This window comes from Cynocephalus volans, chromosome 15, assembly GCF_027409185.1.
Source record: "Cynocephalus volans isolate mCynVol1 chromosome 15, mCynVol1.pri, whole genome shotgun sequence".
NCBI lineage: Eukaryota > Metazoa > Chordata > Mammalia > Dermoptera > Cynocephalidae > Cynocephalus > Cynocephalus volans.
The window spans coordinates 3,983,648-3,999,439 of NC_084474.1; the positions used below are offsets into that span (position 1 = coordinate 3,983,648).

Consider the following 15,792-nt stretch of genomic DNA (forward strand, 5'->3'; position numbering starts at 1 on the left):
TCCTCACCTGTCAATGGCGATGACAAGAACCGCTCCACCATTGAGTCGTTAGGAGAAGTAAGGGAGGATCGCGTATGTGAAGTGCTTATTAGCTCTGTGTCTGTCCTGCTGCAAGCATCAGCAAATGTCAGCAGTGATAATGATAACGTGAAAGTGGGAGACTATGGAAGAAGTGAGGGTCAGGAATAGGAACTAGTACTTGTGACTCAGTGCCACTGAAACATCTTGTCCTTGTTGAGCATTTGATCACTAGATGTGTGGGAGTGTGGTGGGAGCAGCACAGAAGAACTGGAACTGCCTGCCTCTCTCACTTTCCTGATTTGTAAGATGGAAATAATACATGTGGATAGGTTGCGGGATAACCAAATGAGGTGACACGTGAAGGGCTTTGAGTTCTGTAAAGCATTGGACAAAATTCCAGGTGAAGTTGGTTCCTGTTTATTTGTTCAATTTCTTGAACTTCCAAATGTATTTGTAACAGAGCTAGGTGCTGATTGGTCTGAAGACAAAATGTTTTGCCAGAAAGACTTGATAGGATGCCCCCAAGTTCAGGATTTGCATTGGTGACTTGTAATTTGGAGTAAGTAATATAAAATTGGAATGCTTTTGTGAGATATTTGAAATAGTGGAATTTAAAAATGAGTGGCCAGTATGGGGAGATAGACTGGAGGGGCTTAATCTCTATGTAGAAAATGTGACAATATCTTGCAAAATTAAAAATGTGTATTTCCTTTTTCCCTGCAATTCCATGTCTAGACACTTATGTGAAAATGTATTTGCCATGTGCATTTTGTGTACTGAATCACGTATGCAGCTGGTTATTCATTACAACATTGTTTATAACAAGAAAAAAGTGGAAATCTCAAGTGTCTATAGCCTTAGGAGACTGGTTAGCTAAATCCTGGTACATTCTTAGAGTTGAAAACTGTGCACCTGCAGAGTGAGGGAGCTCTGTATGCACTGATGGAACACTCTTCCAAGATACATTCAGCTAAAAAATAAAATTTAAAAAAGCAAGGTGAAGAATGGTGTGCCTTATATGTCATCACTGTTGTTGCCAGGCTGGGGCGGGGAGTGATCATGATTTCCTTGCATGAGAATAGAATTTCTTGGGAAGAATATGGAGCACCATGGTGTGTGGTTGTCTCTCTGGAGAAGAACTCTGTGTTCCTGGGTGACAGGTAGAAGGGAGAGTTACTTTTCATAGTACTGTATACCCTTTTTATCTTTTGAAACGTGTCATATACATTATTTTCTGTTCAAAAAGTTTGGGTGACCACAGATGTATCGTTGGAGTTGAAAGCCATATGAAACATCTACTGCCTCTGCCTGGTCCCTTTGACCTTGATGACTTGAGAAACTGGCACTGACCATAGGCTTGCCCTGAAACAGTGGCCCCCAAAGCATATTGATGTTTCTTTTCTTGATTTGTGTGACTGACAGTGTTTCTCTTTCCACCCTCAGCATTGGCAGCGTTTAAGCAACTTTTTGCCAAGAACCCAGCTCACCACTGAGAAGGGGGCCTGAGAGCGAAGAATATCCAGAGGAAGCCACTGCCAGACACATCTGGAGTTACGCTCACCTCAGGCAACATGAGACATTCAGTGCCAGCATCTGTGTCCTACTGGCAGAGGCTGTAGCTCTCAGGTAGGAGGGTCCTGGGAGCAGCCTGCACCAGGAGCCTCTTTAGAGGGAGGATGGGGCCAGATATGAATTCTATACAGTGAACATGATTTTCAGCTTATTAAGGAATATTAAGTAAAATGATTGTTTAATTTCCACATCTTCAAGTTCGAAAGCCTTCTTGTGAAGTGCCAGCAGCCATCCTCCCTGCACAGGAGTTATAAGGACTTTTTTGGCACCAAGTGGAACTCTTCTTGGTACTTCTGGCCATGACAGATCTTCAGGGCAGATTTATCTGCTAAATGCTCTTGAGCAGGAAAAAAAAAAGTAAAACCTTTGGAAGCAGAGTAAGGATAACAGAGCGGAGACCCCCTCCCTTTCTGCTCACTACACAGAAACTCAGCCTGGACTCGGATGCTCTCACCTCCAAGGCTCGTCTGTTCTGGGGAGACCTGGCACTTTCGGGTTGCCTGCTGTGGCCTTTTTCTACTTCATTCTGCTCCCAAGCCTTCTATTGAGGCAGTTGAATAATGTGAACTTTGGAATGGAGTTTGATATCCTTTGGGGACTTGCTTCCTTTCCCAGGCTGGTGCTTTCGGAAAGGACCATCTGAAGGCTGCGTGCGGTGTGTTCTTGGGGCGGAGGGCCCTGGCCTTGCCTGGATCCTCCACCATGTTCCTGTTGCTGCCTTTTGATAGCCTGATTGTCAACCTTCTGGGCATCTCCCTGACTGTCCTCTTCACCCTCCTCCTCGTTTTCATCATAGTCCCAGCTATTTTTGGAGTCTCTTTTGGTATCCGAAAGCTCTACATGAAAACTTTGTTAAAGATCTTTGCGGTGAGTTGTGCCACTGTGTGTTGTTGCTTCAACACAGAAGAGAATAAGTGCTTTTAGCAAAAAGTTCTTATCAGGTTGATTGTTATCTCTTTATCGGTTGGTTATGGGGGAAAGTTGGGAGAATGGGTAGTGGCATTCTGAGTGAAAAGTATAACTAAATGTGTACTTTTGAAGGCCTTTAGCAATCTTTTTTCTTGAGTTAAGATACTTGTGTATTTGATTCATGCCGAGCAAAGGGACCTGTTCCATGACTCCATGCCTCGCCTGTGCCTCTCAGAGCAGGGCTTAGAGTGAAAGAAAATCCCTGTGGATGCTGCCTCTTCCGACGTAGCAGACACTGAAGCACAGCTGCTGCTGACTGTGACAAGCATGGGAGAGGCTTTCTCTCTCAAGCATTGATCTTTAGTATTGATCTTTGCATTTCAGACAAAAGGAATGAATGGAAGGGTACATTTACTTGTTTTATTTTCTTAAAGATAGAGGTGAAGGATAATAAATACCATTGAACAGAACTGGTCTCATTGTAAAGGAAACAGGTGAGAAACAGTGTTTCCTAGAAGACTTAATATCTGTCGAGAGATTTGGTGATTTAGTTGCAATATCTGTTTTCAGTAATCACCAGATCTTTTGTGGGGGGGGCGGTTGGCTAGTACAAGGACCCCAGCTGTTGACCTTCATCCATAACACGGTGCTCTAACTGACTGAACTAACTGCTTAGCCCTGAGACCGCAATTTGAGAAATGCACTCATAATAGTAAAAATAACAAAGCATTATTTGTTTGTGTAGTATTTTAGGGTTTTCAGAATAATTTTTTCCCTTCTCCTTTTTTCCTTTTCCTGACAATTCTGTGGTAGACATAGTAAATATCTGCATATCATCAATGAAGAAAGCCAGAGATTTGAGTGGGCTGTATGAAATGTTACATCGCAATGGGAAATATTTTTATGTATGTCTTTGAATCTTGGGTTTTATCTTTTTTTGGTATTTAACACCATTGTAAGAATATGATTTTTTTCCCATTTTAAGAAATTGAGGTGAAATTGACAGAACATAAAATTAACCATATTCAAATGAGCAATTCAGCGGCATTTACTATATTCACGATGCTATATGACTACCACCTCTGTCTAGTTCTGCAACGTTCTCATCACTCTGGAGAGAAACCATATACGCGTTCGCTCCCTTTTTCCCCTGCCCCAGCCGCTGGTCACCACGAGTCTACGTTCTGTCTCTGCAGATTTATTTATTCTGGACATGTCATGTAAATGGCATGCCCTTTTGTGCCTGGCTGCTTTAACTTAGCCTAACATTTTCAAGGCTCATCTGCATCATACCATGTATCAGTACTTCTTTTGTGTGTGTGTGTGGCTGAATAACATTCCATTGTGTCTGTATGTAATTTGCTTACCCTCCATCCATTGGTGGACATTGATGAGCTGTTTTCACCTTCTGGTTATTGTGAATAGTGCTGCTGTGGACCTATATGTACATGTGTTTGCTTGAGTATCTGTTTTCAAGAATATGATTTTTGAGCACTACTTATGATAGTCTCTGGGGTTATCTAAGAGGGTACTTCAGAAAGTTCATGAAAAAAATGAATTAAAAGATAATATGAATCCTTCCAGGAACTTTGTGAAAGACCTTGCTACTCAAGAGAGTAGCCTGGAGATGGGCAGTGTGAGATCACCTAGAAGCTGGTTTAGAGACGGAGATGTCAGGCCCACTGCCGTCCTCCTGAACCAGAATCTGCATTTTAACAAGATACAGCTGATTCATATCACATTAACATTTGAGAGGTGCTGATCCCAGTTGGCCTTTGGACTGGCTATTTTACTAACGTACAGTATTTATTTTAATTGATTAATAAGGAAAAGTAACTTTTATATATTTCAGTCCAAGAAAATCTTTAGCAGAGCACAGGATCCCTGTGGACAGTATATGGACAATAACTTTACCAGCCTTGCCCTTTTGCCACTGTGAAAAACGACACCAGGATAGAATAGTAGAACATGTGCTAAATGTTTAGGAGACAGCAATGAGTGATATCTGGTTTTCATTCAAGTTTATAAACAAATGATTAACTCATGTAAATATGGAAATAGTTAGAAGCCTAGGGTTCTCCTGTAGTAGTTAAAATTTAACCTGGATGATTTTGGGTGGGGAAAAAAGGCCTGGAATCCATGTGTAGTCCTTACTCTATTTTGAAAGTGTCTCTCCAAATTAATGTTCTTTTAAATTTATAGCCAAGTAAATCCTCCTTATTGTGTCTTTATTTTTTAAATGTATATTTCTTGTGCTTTTTAATGCAGATTATAGTTACACATTGGAAAATTCATTAACTGTATACTGCTGGGCCAATCTATGGGACATATAATCTTGAGCCACAGAGACTTTGCAGACCACATCTTCAAAATCACCGGTTTGGGGTACAATGATTTAAAAGTGGTAATGGAAGTAGCATATGAGGGGATTTCAAAAAGTTCATGGAAAGATTCGTATTATCTTTTAATTCCATTTTTTCACAAATTTTTTGAAGTCCTGTCATATGTATTTGTTACCTCAAGATGTAGAATTTGAAAAACTAGATTTGCACCTGTTACTTCCTAGAGATGTGTGCCAGGTACTCAAAGGGTTCTGGGTACACTGCAGATCCTGTCCTGTTGCACTTCATGGATAATTACAACTTGGCTGTAAGCTAGAGTAAGGAATGGGCTAGAAAGGATTGGTACATGCCAGCAAGGGCATAGGGTGTTTCTGCAAGAGTGCCTGGTCTTTTTTCAGTCTGTTACTGCTCTCAGTTGACCTTAATGGACAGTAAGAACTGAATGCTACTTTTTTTATGAGTATTAGGTACAAGCTGGATTTGTCTAAACTTGTTTTAGACCATGTAAAGTATGTATCTGTGTATACATCTAAAATACACTTATACTTGTGGGTGTTTTTGTATACTTTTTTTTTTTAAGCAGCACCTCACTCTAACCAACTGAGCTAACCAGCCAGCCTCCCCCCACCCCACCCCCCTTTTTTTTAAGATAGGGGAATGTCTTAGTCTGTTTGGGTTGCTTGTAACAAACTACCATAGACTAAGTGGCCTATAAAAAACAAATTTATTTCTCACAGCTTTGGAGACTGGGATGTCCAAGATCAAGGCACTGGCAGACTTGGTGTCTGGTGAGGGCCTGATTCCTGGTGCATAGACATGTGTCTTCTTACTATGACCTCATGTGGAGGAAGAGATGAGGGAGCTCTCTGGGGTCCCTTTTATATAGGCACTAATTCCATTCACAAGGGCTCCACCATCATGATCTTATCACCTCCCAAAGGCTCACCTCCAAATGCTATCACATTGCAGATTAGGTTTCAACATAGGAATTTTGGGGAAATGTAAACATTTAGTTTGTAGCAAGGAGAGACCTTTATTGTACCTTTTTTAGCCTTTTCACCCCATCCTAAATTGTGATGATGTACATAATTTTAGAGCTGGAAGGAAGCTCAGAGATCATCTTAATTCTCCTGACTATGCATTTTAATCACCTGGGGAAGCATTTTTAAAAATACTTATTTTGGGACCCCAGAATCTGATTTAATTCGTCTGGTGGACATTTTTTAAAAACTCCCCAGGTGGTTCTGGTGTTCATCATCAAAAGGTAGAGTCTGCATTCATCTTCTACAGTATGGACCTACCTTAGTGACTTGTTTCTAACAAACAGGATGTGGGGAACATGATGTCATATGACATGTAAGATTTGGTGGGAAAAGACAACATAGCTTCTATCTGGCTGCTTTCCCCAGTAACCCATCCGCCAGGTTGTGAGGAAGCCAGGTGTCCCAGCTCACAGCTCCTTGAGGCTCTGACAACCTGCAGGGAGTGAACAAGACTTCTGGGGGTTCTAGCCCCCAGTCTTCTGGCCACCCAGCCAATGCCAGACTTGTGCAGTCTGCAGACTCATGAGCGAAATAAATGGTGGTGGTGTTCTAAGCCACTAAGTTTTGGATGGTTTGTTATATAGCAATAGAAAACCAGACAAATAATATTAGAGAATTTAAACATTCATCCATGTTCCACAGCTTAGAACTCTTTAAAATCTATTTTGCATGTTTCAGTCTTTGGCAGTACACATTCATATTTTATGGTTGTTTTAATATTGTGTACATATAATTTTGTTTATGTTTTCTTCTGGCATTTTATCAGCCATTCACATTTTACTAGATAATCTTTGTAAAGAACGTTAAAACTGGCTATCTAATAGTCCATGCAGTACATACACGTGTACTTTTGGCAGACCTAAGTAAGCCCTGGCTGAACAGCTAGTTTTCCATGATTAGTTCACCCGTTGTAAAGGAACCAGGAAAAAATATTTGTATACCTGTCGGGGGGGCGGGGGGCGAGGAGGTGGAGAGGATATGGGTAGACCAGTGTCTTTTCCGTTCCTTCTCCTGGATGACCTAACTCGGTGCAGAGCCTATCGATGCTTAGTCACTGAGCATCTCTGTGTGCAGAGAGCAGCATGTTATTGACAGTGTTTTAGTCTGTTTTCTTAATGTTTGTGCTTCAGATGTACCCTCTACACAGTGGCGATGGTATTATTTGAAGTAGAATTCCTAGGAGTGGACTTTAAACTGAATTGAGAATGACTTGGAAAAGGGGAGAGAGAAAAGCCTGGATGTAAAGGAGAAGGATGAAAGTAGATGACCTGAGTTTTCTTGCCTGATGTGAAAGGACCAGGTCAGGTCAGAGAAGATGGCACAGTTATCGTCTGATCAGTGTTAAACTCCAAAGTGGAGTTTGTTGGTGGAGAGTCATAGAAACCAGCGGTGGTTATGAAGAAGTTAAGGAGACTGGAGCAGTAATGCGGCTGTGGTGGGATGGGCATTCATGTTTTGAGTCAGGCAGCCCTAACCTTGAATACCAGGGCTTTCCTTACCAGCTCTGAAACTTGACCTAAGCCGTCAAACCTTTTAACCTGTTTCTTCATCTAGAGAGTGGTAGTAATACCCACTTCACATGACTGTAGCGGAAGATGGGTCAAAGAACGTAATTAAAACAAGTTCAGAGAACTCAGTTGGCTGCTTTCATTTTCTTTTTTTTTTTTTTTTTTTTTTTTTTGGTTTTAGACAGCTATTACTACTGCTCATGAATTTATGCTTTGGCTGGGATCAGCTGGGAGGTATAATTTGTAATTGATCTTTTTTTTTTTTTTTTTTTTTTTAATAATTTTGGCAGCTGTCTGGTATGGGTATCTGAAACCTCCAATTGGCTTTATTGCAATTCTAGAATTGGGTAACAACGTTATTCCGTAAGATAGAATAAGTGTTCCAGTGAGCTGAGGAGAGCCTGGTTTTATAGACAGAAAAAGGCTGAAGAAAACAGAAACAAAGAACAAAAAGCAGGTTGGTCATTTCAAAGTCACTTTCCTTAAGGAGGGGACAGGAAAACAGAACAATAGAAAAATAGCTGACAAGTTAACATCAGGTTACTTCAGGCTATCTTTTTTTTTTTGGTTGGTTGGTGGCTGGCTGGTAAGGGGATGAAACCTCGACCTTGGTGTTAAGGGGCCAGCCCCAGGCTGTCTCTCTTGTATAAGAAAGCAGAGGGAACTTCACTTTATCTATCTAAGACTAAAAACTGGCCTGTTTGGGAAATTGACTATTACCTCTTTCTTCTGATTTGTGGGAAGCTCAGAACTTAGCAGAGGTGACTCCACCCAAAACAATGGCCTCCGGTAATTTTTATTTAACAATTGTTAATCATGTATGTCTTTCTTGCTCCAGTGAGAAGTGTGATTTTTATATAACCTTGAGGAGGTTAGAGGACAAACTGAAGGAGATGAGAATGATTTGTGGTAATAAAAGTGATAGGAAGTAGTTTTAGGTTTTATCATTTCAGATCTGTTTTTTCATATGGAAACCTTAATGAATTAAATGGGAGTTTATGAATTAAATGCAGTCCTTACTGACTGCCTGCTAAGTGCAAGGCCCTCTATCAAATGGTGCTGGAATGCCCATATGGGTAGGTTCTGTCTCCTGGCTTTCCAGGTATTTGTAGTTGTCAAGCTCTTTTACCTGCCCATAATCCTGACGACTGGGCCAATTGTCAAGCTTGGGCTGGGTCTGGAGCTCACAGACCCCTTAAGCCCTTTGTCCAGACTGTGTCACAAACCCTTAACACATCAGGCTGGGTCCCCAGACCCCTCACACACCAGGCTGTGTCACCAGACCCCTCACATGCAGGTCTATGAGCTAGGTAACCGGCAAACAGGTCCTTGGAAGCCGTAGGTTGGAGGGCATGGCTGCAAGTGGCAGCAGCCTGAGGCACTGAATGCCAACCAAGTCTCAGCACAGCTCATGCACACTAACTCCACCCACACAACTTATTTACGAAGAATGCGCCACACCACCCCCAACTGTCCCTAAGGTGAGGGGGCCTGATTAAATTATTCTATTTTCCCAACAGTGGTCCAGTAGGAAAGACAAATACATGCTTTGCTTACTAATTCAGAATGTGATGCCAGTTGAAATTCACAGGCAAAGATTAATTCTGAATGCAGGAATTGGGTAGGTGGCATTTCACATAAGATTTGGCGTTGGATCCTAAAAGGGAAAAGGATGGAGCATTCATTCTGGAAGTGCAGTGAGTGGATAGAGATGAAAAAGCACACTGTTGTTTAGAGACAGCACATAGTTCTGTAGAGCAAAACCACTGGGTGTATGGAGGGAGTGTGGTGGGTTGTAACACTGAACATTTCTGTAGGCACTGGGGAGTCATTGAAGGTATTTGAGCAGAGAGTGACATGACCAGACTCGCAGCATGTGTTCAGATGGATTGGAGGGAAGAAAGAGGGATGCAATTAAATAGCTGTTGGATTAGTGAAGGCAAGAGAACAGGGGAGTGTCATAACAAGAAGCAGCCATGACAGGAAGTGCCATTTCAAGGGAGCATTGCTGGGACTTGGTGACAGGTGGGGAGCCTGAAAGCTGGGGAAGACTGGAGGGGAGTGATAGCAGCCTTGGGACTGGGAGTGATGTGGGGCAGGGCCAGCAGGAGGAGCACACACTGCGGGGCAGGAGGAGGTGTGCTGCTTGTGGTTCTTAGCATGCAGGTGACGTGGGGAGGGCTGCCAGGACCTGGCCATTGCAAATGTGAGGTTAGCATTTCTGTGAATTTAAGAATAAGATGTAGATTTGATGATAGAAACCTGGAGATTACAGCTAAAGCAAGGAAAGGAGATGAAGTCAAAGAATGGAATGTTTGCATGGAAAACAGAAGGCACTGGATGATCTGGAGCCTGATTTTAAGTGTCTTGTTCTTTGGTTGTGGGAAAATGCCACAAAGGTTGACTGAAAAGGAAGAGGTGCAGGTTTCTGCTCAGATTGGTTTTGCCAAGACTGTTAGACCTTACTCATGTGCTTAGTTCCTAAATTGTAGTGTTCAGTGGAGTGAATAACTAGCAAAAATACACCATCGAACCATCTGCATTTCACCTGCCAAGGTCTCTGTTAAGTTTCTTACCTAAGAGTGCAGTATTGTTAATGCCTTTAAATTGTCTCCTCTCTGTCTGGGAGAAGCTGAAAAGTGAATGATTAAGTAATCTGATATTGAATAGCCTAGTAAATGGCATCTCAGATCAGGGGAAAGGAGAGGATTTTTATAGTGAAATGAACTCTGAACCTAGGACTCTTAATTTTATTCCAAGTATCTGAAAGCTCTACTTCTTAAAGAAACAGCTTAGAGAAGTCAATTGTGTAGTTACCAAACATTGCTACTGTGCATTGGCCTGTGGTATGATCTAAAATACATTTGGGGGCCGGCCTGTGGCTCACTCGGGAGAGTGCGGTGCTGATAACACCAAGGCCACGGGTTCGGATCCCATATAGGGATGGCCGGTTCGCTCACTGGCTGAGCGTGGTGCAGACTACACCAAGTCAAGGGTTAAGATCCCCTTACCGGTCATCTTTTAAGAAAAATAAATAAATAAAAATAAAATAAAATAAAATACATTTGGTCTTTGTCCCTGGCTTCTGTCACCCTGAAACACTAGGAATTTCCTGAGTGATAGGAGTGTCTTTTGTTATTCATAGTGAGCCGCTTTGATCACACCTGAGTTTATGCTAATGAGGGGCTCCTGGATAACCTCAATTTAGAGGAATTTTCAGCCCCAACCACTAAGCTCTGGGAAGGAGGGTGCTGGAGATTAAACTCTGTTAAGCTCTAGAAAAACTTTTTTTTTTTTAAAGAAAGTGTAATTTTATTAATATTATTTTTTACATTTTAGGATGTTGCAGAGCAGTTGGGAGGGAGGGGAAAGGGAAGGAAGTGGGATGGAAGAAGGAGGAAAGAGGACAGGCGGGATTAAGGCAGGAGATGGGGGAGGGGAGTACTTCCACCGGTGGCTTGATCATTGCTGGGCTGGGTGCAGATGTGGGGTGGGGGTGGCAAAAGCCCTCACCACCCATCATCCCAGCTTGGGAACCCAGGGGCCTTCTTGCTGCAGCTTGGTGGTCCTCGCTGGGCTGGTTGCACGTCAGGCGGGCATGGCCAAGGCCCTCAGCCCCCACCACCTCCTCTTGGGAGAGGCAGGGGCACTTCCTGTGGTGGGTCAGTGGTCATCACTAGGCTGGCTGCGGGTGTCAGGGGTGGGGGGCATGGCCGAGGCCCCCACCACCCCGGCTGGGAAAGCCAGGGACGCTTCCTGTGGCAGCTTGGTGGGCATCACTGGGCCAGCTGTGTGTGGGGGTGGGGATGTGGCCGAGGTCTGAGGCTGCACAAGGGGGGGAGGGGTGTGGGGAGGGGTGTGACATGGCGAAGGCACCTTGTCCTCCACCCTCAGGACTGGTTGCAGGTGTCGGGGGCATTGTTGATGCCCCCGGTCCTCCTCCCTTTCTGGCTTGGTAGCTCAGGGGACATCCGGTCCTTCTAGGTGTTATAGGTGTTCTTTGGTGAAATGAGACCTTTACTAATGTCAAACTTTGTCTCTGGTTGTGGGTACTTTGTTTTTTCTTTCAGTTCTGTGTTGGATTATTTGCTGTTCCCACCACTTAAACTCTGTGCTAGAACTAATTTGTTATCCTTTGCTTACTTCTGAGATTGGGGAACTTCCTGTGGGGAATAGTACTTGAGCTCTTTGGTTGAGCTAAATTGCTGCTTTGCTTCTGATTCCATGGGGAAGGCTTTTTGTGCAGCTCAGGTTTTAATGATTGACTTTATAGGTACTTCTGGCTTTTGAGAGATCCGGTGTACCTAGGTTGTGTAGAAACTCTGGTCTGGGCCTGAGTCTTTTTGTCAAACTGCACCCCATGCAGTTCTATATTCCTGACCAAGCTCCTCTGAGTGGTCTTAATGCTGATTGGGGGGCAGATCAGCTGTCCTTGCTGTGCCCCAGTGTTCTCCCGGTGGAACCATCTCCCCGACTGCCTGTGCTCCAAACACTTTCCATGGGATAGGCCATGCACTAGTCCCTTGTGATGACTCACCAGCCTCTGAGTGGCTCTTTTTTCACTTGTTTTTTCTCCTCTCTCCTGTGTGGGTCCACGGGAACCCTATTAGTGGTCTTGCTGGCCTGGGGAGCCACCAAGGCCCTCTTCTCCCCTGCTGCCTCCAAGCAACTCCATCTGAAGGGCACAGCTGTTCTGTGCACTCAGCAGCTCCAGCCTGGAAGCAGCCAGGGCTTGAAACAGAGCAGTTTTTTCTTTCTCTCATCATGGCTTCTCCTGTCTTTATGAACTCTGTAGGTCTCTCCTCCTCTTCCCCTGAGCTCTAGCAGCCCCAGCGTGGCTGTCATTGCTTTTTTATAGTTGTAAATTGGTTGATTTGTGGGAGAGAGTGACACTAGAGACCATCTATTCCTCCATCTTGACTGGAAGTCCCTTAAGGCTCTAGAAAAACTTGTGAATAAGTTTTGGTGAGCTTTGGGGTGCTGGAGGGTGGTGTGCCCAGAGAAGGGATGGAACCTCTGTTCCTTTCTACACCCTGTACCTTGCCCCATGGATGTCTTCCGTTTGGCTGTTCCTGGGTTGTGTCCTTTATAACAAGCTATAGACATAAGGGAAGTGTTTCCCTGAGTTCTGTGAGTTATTCTAGCAAATTATTGAACCCGAGGAGGAGGTCGTGGGAACCTCAGTCTATAGCCAGTGGGTCAGAAGTACAGGTCACAATCTGGGGCTTGTGATTGGCATCTGACATGGGTCAGTCTTGTGGGACTGAGCCCTCAACCTGTGGGGCTTGACGCCATCCCCAGGTAGTGTGAAAATTGAGTTGAATTAGAGTACAACCTGTTGGTGTCTGCTGGAGATTGCTTGATGTGTGGGAAAATCCCCCACATCTGGTGTCAGGAGAGTGTTGTGAGAGTGTAGTGTAGAAAAATAGAACATGTTTTCACAGAGGTCCTCATGCAGTCTTCACTGGGGTGGAAGTGGTCCAGTGCACTGAGCAGCTGTTCTCAGCTAACAACCAGGATTCCTCCAGACCTCCCTCTTTCCTTACCCTTGTGACTTCGGACAGTTCTTCCTAAACACACAAGCATTTTGTAATGTTCCTGAAGTTTGAGAAGCAGGAGGCCAAAGGGGATGAAGTATGTACAAAGCAGAAGGCCAAGGGGATTTTTATTACTGAGCTGAAACCATGCTGGGACATGTAGCATCTTAATGAACAGATACCTTTCCAATTAAAATGAAAGCCCACTGTCATCTTAAGTTTTGCATAGTCCAGCAGTGCTCAGACACACACATTCTCATCCCCAGAGGCCTGCTGTCCGTCACCTGTTACATCCTATTGCCATCTCATCTAAGTATCAGAATTGTCAGTGTGGAATGAAGTTTTTCTATTCCCATTATTCTTGCAGTACCAATACAAAGTCCTAGCCAAAATGTAAATCTAAATTCTGGTTGAGTGCCCTATGTCTGTGTGTGCCAGGCTTGCTGCGAACTCCTCCTTTTTCTTCCCTAGTTTAAGGAAACTCAATGGAATTCACCTGTGTCCATTTTAGGACTTATATTAAGATTTTCTTCCAGAAAAGATTATCCATGCATAGATCCAAAAGATATCAATGGCCAGATATCTGAAGTACAGAAAATGAGTTATATAAGTTTCTCTGCTCTCGACCTTTATACTGCAGTGGATGGCTCTGTAAGCCACCTTTTTTTCTCCTAGACAGTGGTGTTGGAAGAAATTTGCAGGTGAGGTCAGAACACTGATTAAGCTCATCCTGCTTTTGGCTTCAGTAGGCCATGCAGAGCAGTCTTGCTGATACTTTGAGGCTCTGCCAGCAGAATGTACACCAAGTGCTCTGGCCGTGAGCATTCTGCTGTGTCATAGGATGGGAGGGTTCTTTCCCACCTTGTGTAACGGTGGAAACCTAAGTTTAAAAGACACCTATTGAAATATCTATTCTATTTCTTTGACTCACTGTGGACAGAGATTTCTATTGAGTGATAACATTTTCATTCTAGCAGGAATAAGGGGGCTCATGTTCTCACACCTCATACTGGAAGAGACCGAGCCTCTGGCTCTGTTTACTCCAGTTAAAAGGATTTTAGTGAAGGAAGAGAGGCTCTAGGGAAAGCCTCTTCTTTCTAGATCTCTTCGTGAGCCCATAAGTTTCAGTAATAATGAGGACAGTGAGAGTGCTTGGCATGTCCCAGTTTCTGTTGCACACATGATCTTATTCTATCCTAAGTGACCCCAAGATGTAGGAGGTTGAGATAAGGTGAGTTCTAGTTTGCAAATCAAGACCAAGATTCAAAGAGTTGGGATGAGTTGCTTAAGGAACACAGCTAGTAAATGTTAAGCTTGAGAATTGAACCTGGGGTGGTGGTTTGTTTGGTTTTTTTTTATCTCCAGATAGTATTATTTTTTTTCCTCCCTTACCACTATTGAACTACTCCCAGCCTTCGTATGTTAAGTTGGCGGATTCTGCTGTTAAAAGGTTACTCCTGTTACTGAACAGTCCGAACATATGTATTATTTAAGTCCTGTATCTCTTTGGATCCAAAATTGTTGTTTTCTTATATAATTTGGTGGGAGGCAGCATCGGGCAGCAGGCGGAGGGGTGCTAGATCTTGCTGTTGGGGAGCCACTGCGGTGTGGCCATGAAGAGGGGGTTTTGGGTGTCATGTGCTATCAGCCAGCAAGTTCTTCACTGAAGTAACCCAGAGGCAGAGAGATCCAGGCCTGAGCAACTCACCCAAACTTCTTGAGTTTCCAGCCCTTTACTGCAGATCACTTAATTTTTGGTCCTAGTTATCCAGAAGGAGGACTGCTCCGGAATGAGAGGTTTGAGTTTCCTTTTAGACTATGCGCTTCTTGGCTGTGGTCTGATTTCGGGTGACTGGGATTGAAGCTTTCGCAGGATGGAGGTGGAGGTGTTCACTGATAGAAAAAGGCTCTCATTGTTGCTCTTGTATTTTGCCTCCCACAGTGGGCTACCTTGAGAATGGAAAGAGGAGCCAAGGAGAAGAACCACCAGCTTTACAAGCCCTATACCAATGGTAAGACTGGGCCTTGATTCTTATCCTAAAAGCTCCCTTTCAAAAATGTTCCTAGGTGTGTTCCACACACACTCTTCTCTGTATGAAATGTAGGATGTATACTCTGAATATTTTTAACGTGCTCTCTGCCAACATGCTGCTTGACAGGTTATTCTTTTTTGCAGGAATCATTGCAAAGGATCCCACTTCACTAGAAGAAGAGATCAAAGAAATTCGTCGAAGTGGTAGTAGTAAGGCTCTGGATAATACTCCAGAGTTTGAGCTCTCTGACATTTTCTACTTTTGCCGGAAAGGAATGGAGACCATCATGGATGATGAGGTGACAAAGAGATTCTCAGCGGAGGAATTGGAGTCCTGGAACCTGCTGAGCAGAACCAATTATAACTTCCAGTACATCAGCCTTCGGCTTACTGTCTTGTGGGGGTTAGGAGTGTTGATTCGGTATTGCTTCCTTCTGCCACTCAGGTGAGGGCTGGGCCTGATGGGATTAGAGACTTGAACTGCTGCTGCCTAAGCCTGCTACATGATCTGCCTCCCTGTCTCTGTTTTGTCTTCCCGTTTTAGAAAGAAGGGTAGTGTGATTCTTTCACTGGCCAGTCCATCTGTATCTTGGAAGGGTACCCTGGCAATTATCCTTTAAAGGCCCTTGGGTTCTCTGCAAATCAGGCAGAAATAGTTGGGTTTCCTAGAGACAGATTGCCTGTCTAGATGGCTAAAGACAAGGACAGGCAACATCCTGTACCTTCTGGCCACTCCACCCTGGGCATGGCTGATTCCTTCCTGAAGCCTGCTTCTCCAGTACAGACGCAATATTGATCTCTAGGCTTTTCTGTGCCATGTGCTGTTCT

General features: G+C 43.8%; 1 protein-coding gene across 5 annotated transcripts in view; it reads left to right on the plus strand.

Moving 5' to 3' along the window:
* The window catches only part of GPAT4 (glycerol-3-phosphate acyltransferase 4), a 38,735-nt gene that overhangs the window by 12,971 nt on the left and 9,972 nt on the right, over positions 1 to 15,792 (plus strand). For all 5 annotated transcript variants that reach the window (XR_010021764.1, XM_063079222.1, XM_063079223.1 and 2 more), the window contains exons 2-4: positions 1,465 to 2,460; positions 14,875 to 14,944; positions 15,109 to 15,409. Coding sequence is in view for 4 of the 5 variants with exons in the window: in XM_063079222.1 (XP_062935292.1) it covers positions 2,296 to 2,460; positions 14,875 to 14,944; positions 15,109 to 15,409 (536 nt within the window). In the remaining variant the exon portion in view is untranslated. The remainder of the gene's footprint in view (positions 1 to 1,464; positions 2,461 to 14,874; positions 14,945 to 15,108; positions 15,410 to 15,792) is intronic.